The following is a 19,483-nucleotide window of genomic DNA, read 5'->3' as shown; positions in this document are numbered from 1 at the left end:
AACGACATGGTTATCAGAAGAATTGGGGTTCCTCAGGGCTTTCTGGGTCCTTGTGCAATCTATTTCAGACCTTAAGGACTGACTTGCTCATTTTTAGTCAGGGGAGACTGAAGAAAATAGAATACAAGAGGTTTTATTATTATTATTATTATTATTATTATTATTATTATTATTATTATTATTATTTTCAAATTACCCTGAGACCACTGAAGCACAGTTACCTAAAGAGTTGAGCAGCTAGGGAAAAGCAGCCAAATGAAATCCCCAGCTGGAAGAGACATTTGGTTGAGTAAGGGATAAAATGACCTCCAAATTATCCATCACCTTGGCAGTATGAAGTCATGTGCGGTCTGGTCAGGCCTTTACAGGGCACCAGGCAGGACCAGTTCCCCCGGGGGTGGGGTGGGGTGGGGAAGAGTATCCTCTTTAAACTAGAATTTCCTACCAGTGCCCTGATTAAACCTATTGGAAGAACTTGACTTCTGCACAATAGGTCCTTTATGTGCTGGGCTGGGCCCCGTTGTTTTAAAGGCAGATTTGGCTGGGTTCTGGACCATGTCTAGGCTCCAGTCTAACCTTGTTCCTGGCCTGCACGGGCTGGGTTTTGATGGATCACTGCTTCCTTCTGCAGATCCCTTCATGAGGCTAAGAGCTTGAGGCACAAGCATGCAGACCAGGCTTCCCGGAGCGCTGGCCGCCCTGGGCGTGGCCCTACTCCTGTCTTCCATTGAGGCAGAAGGTAAAATGCTTTTACTTTTCCTATGGCAAGTGAAACTGCAGAATTCAAGAAAGGAAAAGACTCTCATCTCCTGCTTCTGTTGCTTGGTCCGTTTTTTTTTTTTTTTTTTTTTTTTTTTTTTTCTCTGCAAGTCTCCGGTGCCTTCTCTTCTCCAGAGAAACGCCTTCTAAGATGTGTCCGTTTCTGAACTCTCTGGTCCAGCTCTTGCATTCTGCTTCTTCTATTCTGTACGGTGCTGTGTGGTCTCCTTGCGCTTGTCTCTGCAGTGTGCTGTCCACACTGCCACCTACACTGCCACCTTCCTTGAGGATCAGTCCTCTGGAGAGGGCAACAGCTGTATCGAGCTCTGTCAAGAGGATCCCCGAGGTCCAGGCACCAGGAACCTCAGAATATGGACATTCTTACAGGACCAGGAGCCGATCACCTGGGTCAGGATTGTGGCCTTGGTGACAACATGAAATAAAAGACTCCAACACTGCCAGCCCCTCGCGTCCTTTCTTTTCTTTTTGAGCAGCTTAGTGGAGTCCAGTTGGGTAGGCAAGACCTTCAAAGGAACCAACCTTCAAACTGCTTGGGGAGGTGGGTAGGTGGGAGATGCGTGACAAGCAGAAATTGACCCCTCGGGGGTGCTCCCTCAATCTGGGGACTCCACTGTACGCATTTGGTTCCAAAGGTTCTGAGGCACACGTCCCAGAACGACCCAGCTTGGGGGAGGGGTGAGTTGGCTCAATGCCAGGGTTTCCAGCCTGAAGGCGGCTGGGATCCGGGCATCCCTTTGGTGTGCTCTTGCTTTTTGCCTGGCTCGGGGAGACCTGGCCGCGCCTGACCTCAGCGACTTGGCACTACCAGGGACACCACGATGTGGCTCCAAAACGGCTCCTTGTACTCTGCCGTCTAGAAAACGTTTGTTAGACTTTTAACCTAATTTCGTTTTATTTGGTGCACTTAGTGTGTTAATGTCTTAGCATTTATTGAGGAAGCCACTTCCATGTGATAATCTTACCAGCTCTTTCAATTATCATTCGCGACTTTGCAAACCAGTCGTATTCCTCAAGACAAATGGGTTAATCTTAAAAAGTATTTTTACCGTCTTCAATGGAAGAAATGCCTTTAATGAGGTTAGGGAGGAGGTGTCTGTAGGCTCTGGAAATTCCAGAGTGGACTGTGTTGCTCCTAGCGGAACAATCCTAAGTTTTTTTTTTTTTAAATGTTCTATTTCAAAACTACAGGTACAGAGAGTTAATGTTAGGAAACCATTGTGTCTCTAGATGTCAGATCTACAGATGATTGCTGGCCAGACTTTCCTGATGAGGCTACTCTCGCCTCCTGAAGGAGTATTCTGATGAGGTGGCCTTTCAGTAATCCTTGCTGTGACATCAGTTAGGAAGGAATTTTATTTGAGAAATTTTTGGAAGCACTACTGAGGATATTTTTAGATAAGTCACTGAAGTGGCCTGTTTATTGCTCATTAAGAAAATAGTTCTTTGAAAATAAAAGTTTTGAGAATTCTTAAGTATAGGGTTAGTTAGGTTGGTGATTATGCTAAGTAGAAAAACATCACTTAAGTGGTACTGGCCAGACAGTGAAGAACAGTTAAAAAGGACATTATATGAATGGCCTTTATGATTAGCTCATATTTTATCTTCTAACTTTATATTAATTTCCATATGGTATAGTTGGCTTTTCTTTCTTTCTTAAGCTCTTGTCTTTTCTTCCTTTAGGCCAGTACATTTTAATAAAACTTAATAAACTTTTTGGATTGTTTTCTAGTTTGGCAGTGTCAGACAGAAATATGAGTCACAAATGTAAGCCGTCCATATAACTCAAACATTTCTTATAGTCATATAAATAAAAGAAAGGGGAACAGAAAAATTGATGTTAATGTGTAAGGTTTTAACACAATATTTTTGTTTCAACATTAATGAGCTCCCCTGCATTTCTGTGCTAAGTTTTAGAAGCTGGCTGTGTACTTTTTACCCTTGCAGCACATTTCATTGAGAACTGGCCACACTTCGGGCACTTGATAGCCACATGTGGCTGTTGGCTCCTTGTTGGGCAGCTCAACCCCTGTGTTAACTACTAACTAAATGGCCCCAGGAGCTTGTAGAAGGCTAACAAAATTTGTGGCCAAAGTCTTTCTGGAGATGTTGGGCTATGAAATATTTTTTCCCCTGAGGGTATATTTTATTAATCTTCCTGTGAGGGTATATTAATGTTTCAGCTTGCCCTTCTGTCTACAGGCTTCTGCTTAGGGGATCCAAGCTTACTTTGCTTTTTTTTTGGTGTGACTCATATATGCTCTTATAGTTCTTTGGTTCCTGGATAATTTTTATTTGCTTTTTAAAATACATTGGAAGCACAGTTTTTCATGTTAAATTATTTTAAAGTTTACATTTTGCCTTTAAAAATCATAATAGAATTTCCACTGTGTTTCCATTTGTATGACAAATTATATTGCCATGGTAGGTTACTGTGTCCTACAGAAGTAAATGAAAAGGTAATTTTTTTTCCTTAAATGGATATTAAATAGACTAAAAAGTCAAACCTTTGCTAGTGCTCTGTATGGACCTAGATTATGTTGAGTTAGTCCGGGTTTGTGTATCATATATTAATAGATTTTTAGAAAAGTTAGCTTTGCATTAAATAGTTAATGGTTATTGTTCCTTGAGAACTGAACACCCTTTTGATTAATCTAGAATTTGAGATGGACATAAAATGTGTGAAAGTCAGGTTTAATTCTTGTAAGTATTATTTATAGTTTATAACATATAGTAAACAATCATTATCAGTTCTTCAGTGATTTTAATCCATGCCTATAATTGCCATGTGTCTAGATTAAGGAATCCTCCCACAATCCTTTCCCCATCCCTCCTCCCCTTCTTATGAAAGGGACTGTTTGGCTCTGGGTGTCTGCATCTGTCTGAGTCAGCTGCTGGCTGGAGCCTCTCAGAGGACAGCCATGCTGGGCTCCTGTTTGCAAGCATAGCAAAGTATCATGAGTAGTGTCAGGGGTTGGTGCTTGCCCATAGGACATGTCTCAAGTTGTGCTGGTTATTGATTGGCTATTCCCACAGTCTCTGCTCCATCCCCCTGAGAAATTTTAGGTTGAAAGTTTTGTGGGTGGGTTGGTGTCCTTGTTCCTCCACAGGGGTTCCTGCCTGGCTACAGAAGGTGGCTGCTTCAGGTTCCATATTTTTAGTTTTGTGAGTCACAGCTAAGGTGTGTGTGACACCTTTGACTCTTGGGTGCCTCTCCCATCCCAGGTCCCTGTCTCATCCTGGAGACGCTCCCCAGATCCCTCTGCCCCAGTGTCAGTTGCAGATTTCCATTCATTGTCATGGCCTTCGGGCCATCTCTCCTAATATTTTTATGATGCTATTTCTAATATACAACAAAACATTCAAACCAGAACTTAGGTGTTGTCTATTCTGATTGCCTTATTTTCCAGATGAGGACATGAGGGTTCCTTGAGTTGATATTTTATTGTAACTTTTTGATTTGCTTTGTTTGTAGCATATCATACACATTGACTGATCCATCTGTCCAGCCACCCAGCCATTCATCCTTCCATCCATCCCCCCATGCACTCATCCATCTGTTCATCCATCTACCTGCCCACTTGTAGGTTTTCTAGTGTGGTTACTACAGTGCACAGACAGGATCCAAGACCCTTGGGCTAGTGCTGATTTTCCTTTCCAGCAGCCATTCAACTTTTTCAATTTAATGAAAAAAAATCTTATAATGTATACCAAGTAATTCATTACTTGTCTGAAATGTTAATTTTTAGCTTCTATTTTTGGTATTTATAAATGTAAACAAAATAAATTTTAGTAACATTAAATTCACAATAATTAAATTAATGCCTACAAAATATCACACTTATCACACTTTACACACCCAAGGCTTCCACCACTGAGAAAATATCCTTTGCAATGCTTTTTCAAATATCAGAACAAAGGTCCTACTACTTTTTCAAGTTGATATTTTAATGTAGATTTTATATTTGTTTTATCTGTAATGTTATATCTACCCATTCATCCATCCACCCACCCACCCATTGATCATCCATCCATCCATCCATTCATCCATCCATCCATCCATCCACCCATCCATCATCCATCCATCCATCCATCTACCCATCCATCATTCATCCATCCATCCACTCATCCATCCATCCATCCACCCATCCATCATCCATCCATTCATCTACCCATCCATCCATCCATCCATCCATCCATCCATCCATCCACCCACCCATCCATTCATCTATCCATCCACTCATCCATCCATCCATCCACCCATCTATCATCCATCCATTCATCTACCCATCCATCCATCCATCTACCCACCCATCCATTCATCTATCCATCCATCCATCCATCCATCCATCCACCCACCCACCACCCCTTCTTCCCTCCCTCCCTCCCTCCATCCATCCATCATTCATCCATCCATCCACCCATCCATCCATCCATCCATCCATCTATCCATTCATCCATTGATCCATCCATTCATCCATTCATCTGTCCATCTAATGATCCATTGATCTATCCATCCAACCACCCATTTGCTTCTTTCTGCCATTTTTGGATATAGACTTTTGTTGGGTACTCTAATTGGAAAAAGGTTATTTTTCTTTAAGCCAAGACAGACACACCAACTTTAAAATTGTTTGAACAAATGTGTGAAGTTAATGTATCAGATCCTATCTAAATCTACATGAGTGATGGAGTGGTGGGCATAGCTGCCTTCTGAGTTCTATCATATTTGGGCTGCAGTTGTCAGCATGATACATATATATCACAGGGCTGATATAATTTATTTCAATAGTGACTTTTCAGAGAATAGGAAAATATGTATGTACATATTAACAGGTAGTATAAATGTCCTAAAGGTTTTGATTGAAACATCTCTTCTGTTTATATTTACCATAATGTGGCAGAAAACTATACAGACTGCAAAATAAAATAATTGATATGTATGAGCTGTAGTGACTTCATCTGAATCTCACTTGTAACACAGCGACTGCAGGGCCTACAGTTAGGTTATTATAAAGACAAGACCGTTAACAAGTACAATGTCTTAATGTCTGCACATTATAAGAAGACACTGAATACATTTTACGTTGTGTGATCATTCCTACCATGGCCTAAACCCTATAGCTTGTGTAACAGAAACCTCATCCATGTTCCTTGTTTCTCGTCACAGTATTTTGATACTAAAAACATTATGTTTAAGTATGAAATTAAATTACTAGTTATAAATACTCAAGGTTTCATTTCATGATAAGAACCCAGGTTCTATGAGTCAGATTGTTATACATGACTTTAATTATGTTCCTTTTGGCTTGGCTATGGTGGTTTGTGCTCACAAACTGTATGTAGCTAGTTAGTGTCTGTCCTATGTCAACATCAGCATTATTTTAGGGAATACCTAGATTCTGTAACAATGTAATTATTTTAATGTAAATGGTAGTGAATTATTTTAATGTGAAGAATGTCCCAAATCAATAAGAACACATATTTGTATTGATTTAAGCAGATGTAGGCCATACCCTCACACCTACATCATTATTTTTTTTCATAAAAATCACAAAATATGTAAATAAATGACAGTTGTAAAACGTTGTATATTTGGTAAAATTAACCAGAATGCAAGCAATGGACTGGGTTCTGCTTTTCACACATTTCTAGGCCACTTTTCCTACTTTTCAATCCCATGCACCACATCCAAGTTTCTACGAGCACCTGGCAATCCTCTAAAATGTTCAAGACTTTCCCCCCACAGTCAATTTTTCAGTCTATCTGGAATCCTGGTCACTTGGATATCAACAAGGTGGGCCGCTGCTGACCTTCAGCAGTTTTAACCTAATGTCCGCTCCTTCAGGTCAATTTCCAAGGTTGGTGGTACTATTTTTCCATGTACTGATTTTTTTTTTTTTAAAAAGCTGCTCAGGCCAGTTGTGTCTGCCTTTGCATTAAATTTGTCCTGAGCCATTGCTGTCAGAACAATATTTTATAATGATATTCTTAATACCCATTGTCCTATAACATCTGTTGCATGCTCATTATATATACTAAGCGATGACTTCAGCTAAACACTGCAATGTGGTTCCAGACAGAAGAATGCTGAATGATTAAACTCTGCATGTAGATTAATAGTTCTAATCTCACTGCCTGTGTATGGATAGTAAGAAAGTAACATTCATTCTTCTAGTGTATCCAAGAAAAATAAAGCCATCTCCTACGGTTGGAAGTGGCAATTAATTAAAGCAGATGCTTGCCTGACGAGTCTCGTTTCCTTTAAAAATGTGCTAAGGATCTTAAAGATGGCTCTAATCCCCATTAAACTGTGACTTGTGTCTCAGAGCTGTTACCACACTTCAATTGACTTCCACAAAATTCGGAGAGGAGATGGTAACCTCTTAAAACAGGTAATCCGTCTCACTCACAATGAGTAACATCTGCAGATGAAGGCTAAGACATCTAAAGAAGCAAATGGCTGAAAATCATCCACTGTATTAAACTTGCTTCAAGTGTAATGGTTTTCAAATCATCGACCATGCACTGACAGTGAGTCAATAAAACGCTGCATGAGGGGGCATAAGCATTGTGCAGAGAATATCATTATAAAATATTTCAGGAATGTCTTTGTGTAACGACTACTGTACACGGATGCTTTTGTTCATTGTGGGAAACTAAAATCGAGTCAACATTTCATTGGCACATGCATGATGCTGTACAGTTTTGTATGTAAACTGTTCCTCTCTGTACCCCACAGTTACCTCTGTCATCGAGTTCTTCAAGACTTTATGCAAGTCATGTCTTTCATTGCTGGTCCTTCTTTCCCATTTCCCTTCAAGTTCTGTAAATAATTGCCCATAACTATACATGGATGTTGTCTTTTCATAATTAACTGTTGTATTTTTAAAGGTTCACACTGGCATTTTAACTTAAAAATGCTACTTCTAGTATGGACTATGCCTACTATAAAGGCAATGACCAAGTTGGTTTACACCTTGGGAACAGAGCAAATTGGTGTAAACAGGCAGAATATAAAATTTATAAACATCTCTAGCACTGTTCATATACTCATAAACTATTAACATGTCATCTTAATATGTTCTTATTTTAATATCAATATACATTTAAATGTATGTTCCCTAGTGAGACATATTGATTTTTTTTGAAAAATGATTTCTCTTTTCCATTCAAATACATTTTAAGAGCTTCTGCCACAGACTGAGACGTATCAAAAAATAATAACAAAGCAACAATGCAGAGATTGAACCCAAACCATCAGCAATTTTCTTTCTACATTATAAAGGAGTATGGTGTCACTGTTCTAAATTAACGTCTATGGTTGTAAGCAGGTTGTGATTTGGCATGCTTGTTCAAAGTGCACTCAGCATGTATTGAATTACCTTGTTATGTGAATTGTTTGCATATGTGGTTATTATATGTGATTTCATTGTTCTTGTATCCAAACATGTTTCTATTCTGCTTGATTTTGCTGGTCATTCTTGAATGGCCTAGCAACTCAAGTATCAAGTGTTCCGTGCTGTCTTCTGTAATTTGTACACTTGCTGATGTTTCGTCATATCTTGTCAGCTTTTAATTTTTTCCTGATCCAACAAGATATCTTTTATATTTGTTGGAAACAAATTTATGCAAAGACAACTTTAGTAAGCTTTGCTCAACACAATTCTTCATTAATCATATTAACCATTTTTCTGACGTTGGAAAAAACACAACTAATCTCAGCTCTCTTTTTGCAGTTGACCCACCTTCCGACTTGAATTTTAAAATTATAGATGAAAATACTGTTCATATGTCATGGGAGAGGCCAGTCGATCCAATTGTGGGTTACAGAATAACAGTGGACTCTACAACAGGTGAGTTTTGGACAGAGACGTCACGATCATCGAGCCTGCCAAACCTTTCATTTAATTTCAGGGAGGGCAGGAAGGAGCAAGACAGGTATTTGGTGGACTCAGAGCCATAGGTCCTAATCCTAGTATTTCTAGTAAACAAGGCAAAGCAAAACAAAACGTGTTTTGGATGGTCTACTGTATTATCTATAGAGTTAATTAACCATGTTTCCCAAGTATGGAGAGCCAGTGTCTAAAACCAAGTGGGGAAGTAACCATCTATCTGCATTGGCTAAGTGATAAAAAGTATTCACCGGTTGGCAGTGAACGTGGATATTGCTAATATTAATAATGATAATGACAATTAATATCACTAGAGCTTACTTATCTCTTGGCCTTTTAGAATCCTATGAGTTTAAAATGCTTTCTTATCAGGGAGAGTTTTTTTTTTTTTTTTTTTTTTTTTTTTTTTTTTTTTTTTTTTTTTAAAGACAGTATGGCCAAAAGAACCAGAGAAAGAGCAAACATGCCACCCTTTCCTGTTTCTCTCTAAGTACATTTGCTTAATGGCTTCATTTATTCTAAAGAATGTTCTAAAACAACCCAAACTGGGTCCTACTGGGAATACTGACTTTCAGTGCTCAAAATGAGCACCACAAGGATCCAATATCCTTGTGTCCCACAGTGATCCAGTTATTCTGTATGACTCACGTAGAAACCAGGGGCATTTCTTAGAGTCTTGCTATATATGCCACCTTTCTTAATTATGCCTTGTGAAATATTTCCTATAATTGATATATATATATATATATAATATCACATATGATGATATAGAATTCTATATAGTATGGTATAATATAATTGAAGTATTAACAGGAATGCAGTCTCTAGGAGCTCTCACACTTTCTGACTGAATTGATAGTCAAAAGAATCTAGATGGAAGTATGCTGTAATTATGTAAGTAAATACTTAGTAGATGACATCTTAAAACATGTGATACCTGATTTAGTCAATCCGGAGGACTATTGGCATTTATTAGCATATGGCCCACATTTGAGTGTGATTTTTCTCTAACTCTCTCTTTTCTTATAATTTATAATTTAAAATTAAAGTATTTTCTGACTCATATCTTTTTAATTTTTTTCCTTTTTAAAATTTGATACCCTTTGTATTTACATGTGAAATGTTATCCCTGTCCCCAATCTCACTCCCATCCTCCCTCCTCCTCCACTTGTCTTCATGAAGGTGCACTTGCTCCTAATCACTCTCCCCCCACCCCACTGCCTTGGCATTCCCCTACATTGGGAAAACATGTCCTCCCTGGACCAAAGGCCTCTTCTCACATTGATGCCAGACACTGAGATCTTCAGCTACATATGCAACTGAAGCCATAGGTCTCTCAATGTGTGCTCAGTGGTTACTGTTTTAGTTCATGGGAGTTTTGGAAGGTTTGGTTGGTTGATAATGTTGTTCTTCCTAGGAAGTTGCAACCCTTTCACCTCCTTAGGTCCTTTCTTTAGCTCCTTCATTGGGATCCCTGTGTTCAGTCTGATGGTTAGCTGTTAAAAAAGACTGCTAAAAACAACTCTTGGATGTCTTAAAAAATGAATATGGTGAAAGTTTCATTTTGGAGTACATTTAGACTTCTTTGTAATAATTTTCTTATTTTCAGAAGAGCTTATGTTGTATTCATATTTTTCTTTTTGTGTTTTCAGATGGGCCTACTAAAGAATTTACCCTTGCAGCTAGTACCACTGAAACATTATTATCAGACCTTATTCCTGAAACACAGTATGTGGTGACTATAACTTCCTATGATGAAGTAGAAGAAAGTGTGCCAGTTATAGGTCAACTAACAAGTAAGAATATACAGTTTTAAGTACTTTAATTATTTTCCTGTTATTTTTGCTTTTAAATTTAATTTTTTTGTATATTTTAAATTAAAATACAGTTATCTTACTTCCTTCCCTTTATCTCTCCAACACCCTTCCCACCCCCAGAATCCTCTCCCTCCATCTCCTACCATGTCCTCCCCACTTTCAAATTGATAGCCTGTTTTTCTTTGATTATGTAGGTGTGTGTGTGTGTGTGTGTGTGTGTGTGTGTGTGTGTGTGTGTGTGTGTATACACACATATTCTTTTACTTACAATTTCTTCTTTTGACTCAGTTCAAACAGGTGGTCCAGTAAAGCCAGGGGAGAAGAAACCTGGGAAAGCAGAGATACAAAGTGAGTTTCTTTCTGTATTTTTGCTCGGATATGTAGAAGTTACATGTGCACTGTAGTAGATGTTCTAATTATAGACAAAGCTTGATCCCCCTTCCTATATTAACAGCTATACACTTTCTCTAGAAGTATAGATAACAGAGAGAGATGTATAACTAAATACAAACCTTGAGTTCTAACCTTCAGCCAGTATTTCCTCCTACTACAAATTGATAGCAATAGATGGTACTTACAGCTCTATGGGAGAAGACTGAGGGGCCTTAGTGCTTGAAGCAACTTAAGTGCTATGAAACACACTTCAAGTCTACTTGCATTGAGCCAGTCTCTGGGATGTTTCTGTTACGTTGGCTGATGATGTCAGCGTTCTCAATCTTCCCAGAGCTTCTGCATCTAAGGACTTGGTGAACACATAACCAGACGAAAAGCACTTTAATTTAGTTTCGGCTGTGAGGTTCTTCACCTCCTTTGTCTGGCACTGCTTTGTGTGGCTTGCTAGAGTGAACTCCCAAGGAGTTTCTTGGACTTCTGATTTTGCCACTTTGTAAGTTGGATTTATGACTCAGGCTGACCATAAAAACATTATAAGCACAAAGCCCTTTTTCTCTGGAGATTTTCCCTCTAGATCACTGTTTATCATTCCCTCAGATGTCCAATAATCTAAAATGAAGTTTCTCTTATGCAGTTATGTTAATATTTTCTCCAAACTATCAATATTTATTCTAAATCAAAATATTCTGCCAGATATGCGTTCTTAATAGATTAAAATTGCCCTATTAAACAGCATATAATTGTCTTGCACAATTTTCCAGGACCTTTTCCTGCTCCTCCTTGCCAAACACTTTTTTATTATCTACCAACTAACTTCAAGGACAAAAACTTCTTCAGAGATCCACTAAATGTTGCCTTGCAAATACAGATGTTCATGAAAACCAACTTGCCTCCTTGGCCATGGAAGGAAAGATGATGTGTGGCCATAAAGGCTTATTGCATTTTAATCCCTTAAGGATGCCATTTGGACATTTGGGCTTTTGTCTTTGCAGTATTTCCTCTTATGGTTTAGTGATGGAGATTTTAGTTGTCAAATCTGAGTACATAGATAACAAAGACACAGATATTTTGGCTACTTTGCACAACCGTATGCATAGACCACCCTGACTATAAACTTGGACATTTATGTTGGAAGATATGACAGACTATTAAAATACTTGCTTTTTTCAACTCAGACGCATCTACTTGAAGAGCACAGACTGTATTTATCTGTTGATAAATAACAAGGCAGGAGGAGACTCTGCTGGCATTTCTTTTGTGTGTCTCCAAGATGCTTTATGTAATCTTCATTTGCTACTGCATGTGCTCTGACGGTAGCGCCCTGTGTAGCATATCACATGTCTGATCATTTCTTTGCACAGGATATTGTACATGGCAATGTAAAGACATCCAATCCCTTACATGGATCCTGATAGGTGCACTAAAATTACTTCCGTGTGCTTTTACAACTGTATATTCTTTTAAATGTGTAGGTGGGAAACAGTGGACCAAAGGCATGCTAATGAAGGTTTTTTGCAATGTTAGGTTGTCTTTTTAAAAGGTGGACTTGATTTACTCACTTCAAATGTCACATACATTTCAGAGTGCTCTGTCAGCGCCTGGACTGACCTAGTGTTTCTCGTGGATGGCTCCTGGAGTGTGGGAAGGAACAATTTCAAGTACATTTTAGACTTCATTGCTGCTCTGGTGTCTGCCTTTGACATTGGGGAGGAGAAGACAAGGGTTGGAGTTGTTCAGTACAGCTCAGATACCAGGACTGAATTTAACTTAAATCAGCATTACCGAAGAGAAGACCTGCTGGCTGCAATCAAAAAAATACCATACAAAGGTGGCAACACAATGACAGGTGTGTCCTAGAGTTTAAATTATTGTTTAAATTAAACCAAGTGTCTGTTCTGAAAAGAAATGTAAGAAGTGGGCTATATAGTAAGCATCCTTGAAAATAATCTCTTAATCTTTAACTTTGGCAAAATGAGTGCTCAGAGTAAATGAAAAAAATTTTTTTCCTTCAGGGGATGCCATTGATTACTTAGTTAAAAACACTTTCACTGAATCTGCTGGCTCGAGAGCTGGCTTTCCTAAAGTGGCAATTATTATCACGGACGGCAAGTCTCAGGACGAAGTAGAAATTCCAGCACGGGAGCTTCGGAATATTGGAGTTGAGGTTTTCTCTCTGGGTAGGTAAAGTCTGACTGGGCGGCCTCCTTTCCACGTCTCCATCAATGCACCTGATGCTTAAGAAGATAGAGGCTGGTTCCTCAGGGAAGAATGCTGTCAAAAGTGCCTAGTGCATTTTATAGGAAAGTATTCTGCCAAGTTGTCTTTGAGTAAAAATCCTGCTTATCTATTTCCTCATAAAACTCTGAGCATATGGGTTAAGTGAGCTGAGAGTCACATGCATTGCCAGGTCTCTCCTTTTCAAAGAACACTCTGCCAGCGATTCCAGTAAAGACCCTCCTTGTGTTATCGTTAGGTGGATTTGATGCATTTTCTGCATTACACAACACTTGAAATATTCACAGGTCTCCAGCTCATTCTGCACTCTGTAATAAAAAATATTATTTTTACAGATGGCAGAGACAAGTGACAGCATAGTTAGATCAGGGTTCCTCTCCATTAATCATTTGTTTTTCTTTTTGGTTGTTCACTTTTTGTGAAATTATAAAATCCTTTGTCATTGGACATTTATTTTTCCTCTACTATCATCTCTATTTCTATCTATCTATCTATGTATCTATCTATGTATCTATCTATGTATCTATCTATGTATCTATCTATGTATCTATCTATGTATCTATCTATGTATCTATCTATGTATCTATCTATCTATCTATCTATCTATCTATCTATCTATCTACTTACCTACCTATTGATCTATCAATCTATCATTTATTTGAGACAGGGTCTCAATATGTAGGTCTGGCTGGCCTTGAACTCACAGAAATCTTCAAGCCCCTGACTCCCAAGTGCTAGGATTGAAGGCATGTGCTAAAGCAACTCTAGATTTTGAATAAAAGTGGTTAAATATCTTTAGTTTTACAAGACTAAGGACTATTGCAAAAAGATTCTTGCAGTTGGTTCATTTCCAGTTTTATCATAACTCCACCCTTTTGTTTTTAAGGCATTAAAGCTGCAGATGCAAAAGAACTCAAACAAATTGCATCTACACCTTCCCTGAACCATGTGTTCAATGTGGCCAATTTTGATGCAATTGTGGATATTCAGAATGAGATAATCTCCCAGGTGTGTTCAGGGGTTGATGAGCAACTTGGTGAGCTGGTCAGTGGAGAAGAAGGTGAGTGCTTGTTTTGAAGGGGGGAAATGTGCTAGCTCTTTCTGACCGTGGCTCCTGCTTTGTAGGTATTCTAGATTAGATGCATAATAACCACTTCTTCCAATGATCGACCAGTGTCTAACTCAACTTGTTAATACCTTGGTATTACTTTCTCCCTCCACTGGAAGATTTGACAAAATATTTATTTTTCTGTGAAGTTTCTGAGCATTTTTTTTGGGGGGGGGAGAGAAAAGTTTTGATTAGATATAGTTTATTTAATATTTTTACTTTAATTAAAAAAATAAAGTATAACATAGTTGTCTCCCTCTTTCCTTCTCCAAGTCATTCCACGTGCCTCTTTGCTTCCCTTCAAGTTAATAAATTATTTTTGTTTTTTATCATTACATATTTTTGTGTGTCTGTGTGAAAATGCATAAAAATGTAAATATAACCTGCTGAATCTGTTTAGTGTTACTTGTGTATATATGATTTCAAGGATCCACATGGAATTGGGTAAACATTAGGGGCTCCCCTCTGGGAAATGGGAAAATCCATTTCTTCCCTCTCAGCCTTCCTTAGTTGCCTACAGTTCTTTGTGTAGAGATGAGGTCTCACAACAGTCCCCTTCTCCACTGATTAGACTTTTATGAAAAGTCTTTTGGTGTATATTGTCTATGCATAATCAGGCTTTTCTCGTAGTTTGTGGATTTTTTTTTATACTTGGGCTTCAACACTGGCAGGTGGTAGACAATTATTTTTAGCATTCTAGAACATGAATGAAGGGCAGCCTGCTTCTATCAGCCACCCGAAGACAAGGACTTTCCACTCTCATGTGCTCCCTAATGTCACATCTTTCAAAGATTGTTCGATCTCCCATACCTGGAGAGCTTTCCCAAGCCCGTCAGTTACTTTACACGCGTCCACCTGAACGCCGAGAGCCCTGGCATTGTCCCATAATTGTCTTCATCCCACTTTGGGAGTTGACACATAGTTGAGTATAACTTGCACATGGTTTTATCTTCAATCATATTTTCATGGATTCCTCGTCTTTACTTCTCCCAGGACATCACAATGCTTCACGGGCTCTGAATCCTTTCTGTTTCTCTTCCGTCTAATGCCTGACTTTTCCTCACTGTTGAGTCTGTGCTATCATAAAACCTATATGCCTACATTCACTTTTCTTGGATTATCTCTCTTTACTTTAAACAGGTGAGTAGTGTCAAGTTTGGGCAAGGCTTTTGTTGTGCCCCCGTTTGAACTTTCCCGCATGGGTAGCGCTGACCACATCACAGCAGTGACCATCTTTTTCCAGGGTCTGTATTAAATAAATTATCAGTGTCCTGAATAGCTAGTAAACATCTCTACTTGGACATGAAGATAAAGACAAGGAGCGAAATGCCAAATTCAAAATGAAAATTTTGGATTCAGAGAAGGATTAAACATTAAATACACTTTCATCCGTTTATTCAAAAATTTTCTTCTCCTCACCAAACTTTTCAGCACACCAACTAAAACCCTAGCAGTAAGAGTCATACAGATAGAAGCAGGGAGAAAGGGCATCAGCCAACACTTTTTGATACAAACACTGTCAATTTGAATAAGAAGAAATGAAGGTCCGAATGTAAAACCTAATAGAGTTGTACCCCATTATTAACCGCCACATGCTTCTTTTTCTTCTTCTTTGTAGTCATTGAGGCTCCATCAAACCTGGTAGTCACCGAACTCTCATCAAAATACATTAGGCTGAGATGGGACCCGTCTCCCAGCGCTGTGACCGGTTATAAGATCCTGCTCACACCGATGGCGGCGGGAAGCAAGCATCACGCTTTGAGTGTGGGGCCCCAGACGACCACGCTCAATGTCCGTGACCTTTCAGCTGACACAGAATATCAGATCAGCGTTTTTGCCATGAAGGGGTTGACATCCAGTGAGCCAGTCTCAGTTATGGAGAAGACGCAGCCAATGAAAGTTCAAGTGGGTAAGGCAGCCATTTTAGTGCGATGGTCCTACCACACCATGTTCTACTAGCTCAGACGTCATTTTAGACACAGCATTTGCAGTAGTTTTCACCTCCGTTTTCCCCCAGGAGCTGCCTTACACTACAGCAGTACAGATGTCCTCGGTTCTCATGTGGGTCCTGACTATCCAAACTGAGGTTCTCAGACTTGTTCAGGAAGCGCTGAGCTGCCTCCCCCTGCCTTGTAGCAGTTTTTGAAGAGAAGAGACTTACAAGGAAATTGAGATATCCATATCTTAATTTTATTAGATTTTAATTTTATTTATGTTCAATGGCTTTTTCTCTCGCTTCACAGAATGTTCCCGTGGTGTGGATATAAAAGCCGACATCGTGTTTTTGGTTGATGGTTCCTATAGCATCGGGATAGCAAACTTTGTTAAAGTTAGAGCCTTTTTGGAAGTTCTTGCAAAAAGTTTCGAGATTTCTCCAAACAGAGTGCAAATAAGCCTTGTCCAGTACAGCAGAGACCCTCACACCGAGTTCACATTGAAGGAGTTTAACAGAGTTGAAGATATAATCAAAGCAATAAACACCTTCCCGTATAGGGGAGGATCCACAAACACAGGCAAAGCAATGACTTACGTCAGAGAGAAAATATTTGTGCCTAACAAAGGGTCCAGAAGCAACGTGCCGAAGGTGATGATTCTCATCACAGATGGGAAGTCGTCAGACGCTTTCAGGGATCCTGCTATAAAACTCAGGAACTCGGACGTGGAGATCTTCGCGGTTGGTGTGAAGGATGCTGTGCGCTCGGAGCTGGAAGCCATTGCCTCTCCTCCCGCCGAGACCCATGTGTTCACAGTGGAGGATTTCGATGCCTTTCAGAGGATCTCGTTTGAACTCACTCAGTCTATCTGTCTCAGAATTGAGCAAGAGTTGGCAGCTATAAAGAAGAAAGGTTGGTAGCGGCTCCGAGTTCTAAAACCGTGGGTAGGGTTCTTCCTTGATTCACTGGGTACAAGGAAACCATAGGACTCAGTGTACTTGGGTCTCACACATAACTTTCTGAGTATGCATACCACTCCATTTTTGTGAAAAGACTTGCTTACCCAAAATGGGATTTCCTCCCTTAGATCCTCAAGGAAGTCTAGAACCCAGCTTCACACCTGTTTGTCATAGTCAATTAAACAAGCACTTACTCAGCTTCTTCTGTGTAAGTAGAGATCTGGGCCCTTTGAACCCAAAGCAACTAAGACAGTCTTGGAACTTTGAAATTTTTTTTTTGGTGTGTATTCTTTTCCTTGATAATTTTTGGGCACCTTACATCCAGAATTCTCTGTCTTTCCTCTTGATTTGTCTAAATTGTTCTTTCCAGTGTTTATTTAAAAATATCACCGTTTTATAAATCCTCCTTAAATTTTCTAGTATATGGTCTTCTTTCACACATTTAGCTTTTTTTTTTTTTGTTAATAAGTTTGTACTTTCATATCTGCCCCATTCATAAATCTTCACAGGACAATGTGCACTAAGTATCATCTCTTCTCAATGCAGGTTTAGTTTAATAGCATTATATTATATATAGTATATTTAAAAAGCATTCTTTTGTATGTGTGTGTGTCATTATGGGCACACACATACCATGTTTTGTGTGTGTGTGTGTGTGTTAGAGACCTCTGGTGTCTTTGACTTCAACCTCGTCTGAGGCAGCCTTTTACTGCAATCTCCTGTGACCCCCAGGCTGAGCTCTCTTGTCCAAAAGCCCCCCTTTGTTGCTGTGGAAGCCCCGGGATTACAGAAGAACTCACTGCACATAGCTTATATGGCTTTGGGGAGGTCAAGTCAGTTCCTCATACTTGACATGACAAATGGTTTCCCAACTGAGGCCACTTTCCAGTTCCCATAATTATTCATTTGCTAGAAAGTTCCTGAGTTTTACCCTGAAATGGTTTTCTACTTGCCACTAAGTTAATATTCAAGTGCAAGAAAGAATGGGAAAATCATTATTTGAAATCTACTATTATCTAAATATACACTTGTGGGGAAATATTTATTAATGCTTCATCTTGAGAAGCCCAGCATTCAAGTTCATTTTAACCTATTATGTTCTTCATACAATTTAATCACTGTTGTGGTTAGTCAAGGAGAATGATCAGGACTTTATTTTAAGAGGGAGGCCTCTCTCGGTGGTCATGTGTGTGGGTCTCAGTGACTCTGCTCCTGAATGAATATCAACCATTTCAGAAGCACAGAGTCGAGGGGTCTATTTTTATAGGCCCTTCATAGATTTAAAAGTTTTAAATTATTTCTCTTTTTCTTTTAAACAGCTTACGTGCCACCAAAGGATCTGAGGTTTACCCAGGTGACTGCTAATAGTTTCAAAGCTGAATGGTCCCCTGCTGGAGACCATGTCTTTTCCTATCACGTCACCTACAAAGACACTACTGGTGACGAGGAGGTCACAGTGGTGGAGCCAGCCTCCAGCACCAGTGTTGTTCTTAGCAACCTGAAACCGGAGACCCTGTACCTGGTGAATGTGACGGCAGAGTATGAGGATGGCTTCAGTGTCCCTGTCGCCGGGGAGGAGACCACGGCCGAAGGTACAGGAGGGGTTCTCCCACGTTGTTTCAAAACTTTGCATTTAATTAGAGAGCAATGTTCCAGCATGAATAAGCCACCTGCGTTTAGAACATGCTATTAACACGAAAACCAAAAGCCTGTTCCAGCCATCTTGAGGTGCACAGTCATGGAGTATGTTGACCTCAGACAGCTGTCGTCTCCACCATCCATGTGTAGAGTGTGCAGGACCAGAACCCTGTGGCCAGAGTGGTTCTCCATTTCCCAGGCTCCCTGCTCCTGGACTGCCATCCCACCTTCTGTCTCTTTAAATGTGATTATCTTAAGTCTGTATACAATGGGATCATAGGTTTTTCCTCTGTGTGACTTCTCTCACTTCATTTAATCATCCATGTTTCATGTTGATTGATTGATTGATTGATTGACTCAGAATCTCACTATGTAGCTCTTGCTGGCCTTAATTTGCTATGTAAACCAGGCTAGTTTTGAACATTCAGAGATCTGCCTGACTTTGACCCCAGAGTGATGCAGTTGAAGGCTTATGCCACTCTACGTGGACAGAATTTCGATTTTCAAAGGAGGACTAGTACCTCACTGTTTCCTCATCTACTCGAGTTGTTCCCACTTTTAGGCATTGGGAACAAGCTGTTGGGACATGAGTGAAATAATTCCACTAGCGTTTGACAAGTGTCCTCTTTACTGACTAGTGCTGAATACCTTTGGGCAGAATTAATTTCATTTGGCACTGAATATGGCTAAGAAAAAAATTAAGACAACTCAAGTACTCTTAACATGG

The 19,483-nt window shown here is 39.5% G+C and overlaps 1 protein-coding gene across 3 annotated transcripts in view; it reads left to right on the top strand.

The window, feature by feature from the left end:
* Positions 1–628: 628 nt before the first annotated feature.
* COL12A1 (collagen type XII alpha 1 chain) overlaps positions 629–19,483 on the top strand; it is a gene marked incomplete at its 5' end in the record, with an annotated part of 110,817 nt that continues 91,962 nt past the window's right edge. For 2 of the 3 annotated variants that reach the window (XM_080934626.1, XM_080934625.1), the window contains 10 exons: positions 667–739; positions 8,517–8,633; positions 10,325–10,468; positions 10,778–10,837; positions 12,465–12,728; positions 12,895–13,059; positions 14,004–14,177; positions 15,844–16,134; positions 16,469–17,071; positions 18,438–18,710. In XM_080934626.1, the coding sequence (XP_080790752.1) occupies positions 667–739; positions 8,517–8,633; positions 10,325–10,468; positions 10,778–10,837; positions 12,465–12,728; positions 12,895–13,059; positions 14,004–14,177; positions 15,844–16,134; positions 16,469–17,071; positions 18,438–18,710 (2,164 nt within the window). Of the gene's footprint in view, positions 740–8,516; positions 8,634–10,324; positions 10,469–10,777; positions 10,838–12,464; positions 12,729–12,894; positions 13,060–14,003; positions 14,178–15,843; positions 16,135–16,468; positions 17,072–18,437; positions 18,711–19,483 lie in introns of all 3 variants that reach the window. The other variant, XM_080934627.1, reaches the window with a different exon arrangement.

This window comes from Micromys minutus, assembly GCF_963924665.1.
Source record: "Micromys minutus genome assembly, chromosome: 21".
Classification (NCBI taxonomy): Eukaryota; Metazoa; Chordata; class Mammalia; order Rodentia; family Muridae; genus Micromys; species Micromys minutus.
Note: the sequence above shows the minus strand (reverse complement) of the source record. Positions and strands in the feature narration are given on the sequence as shown.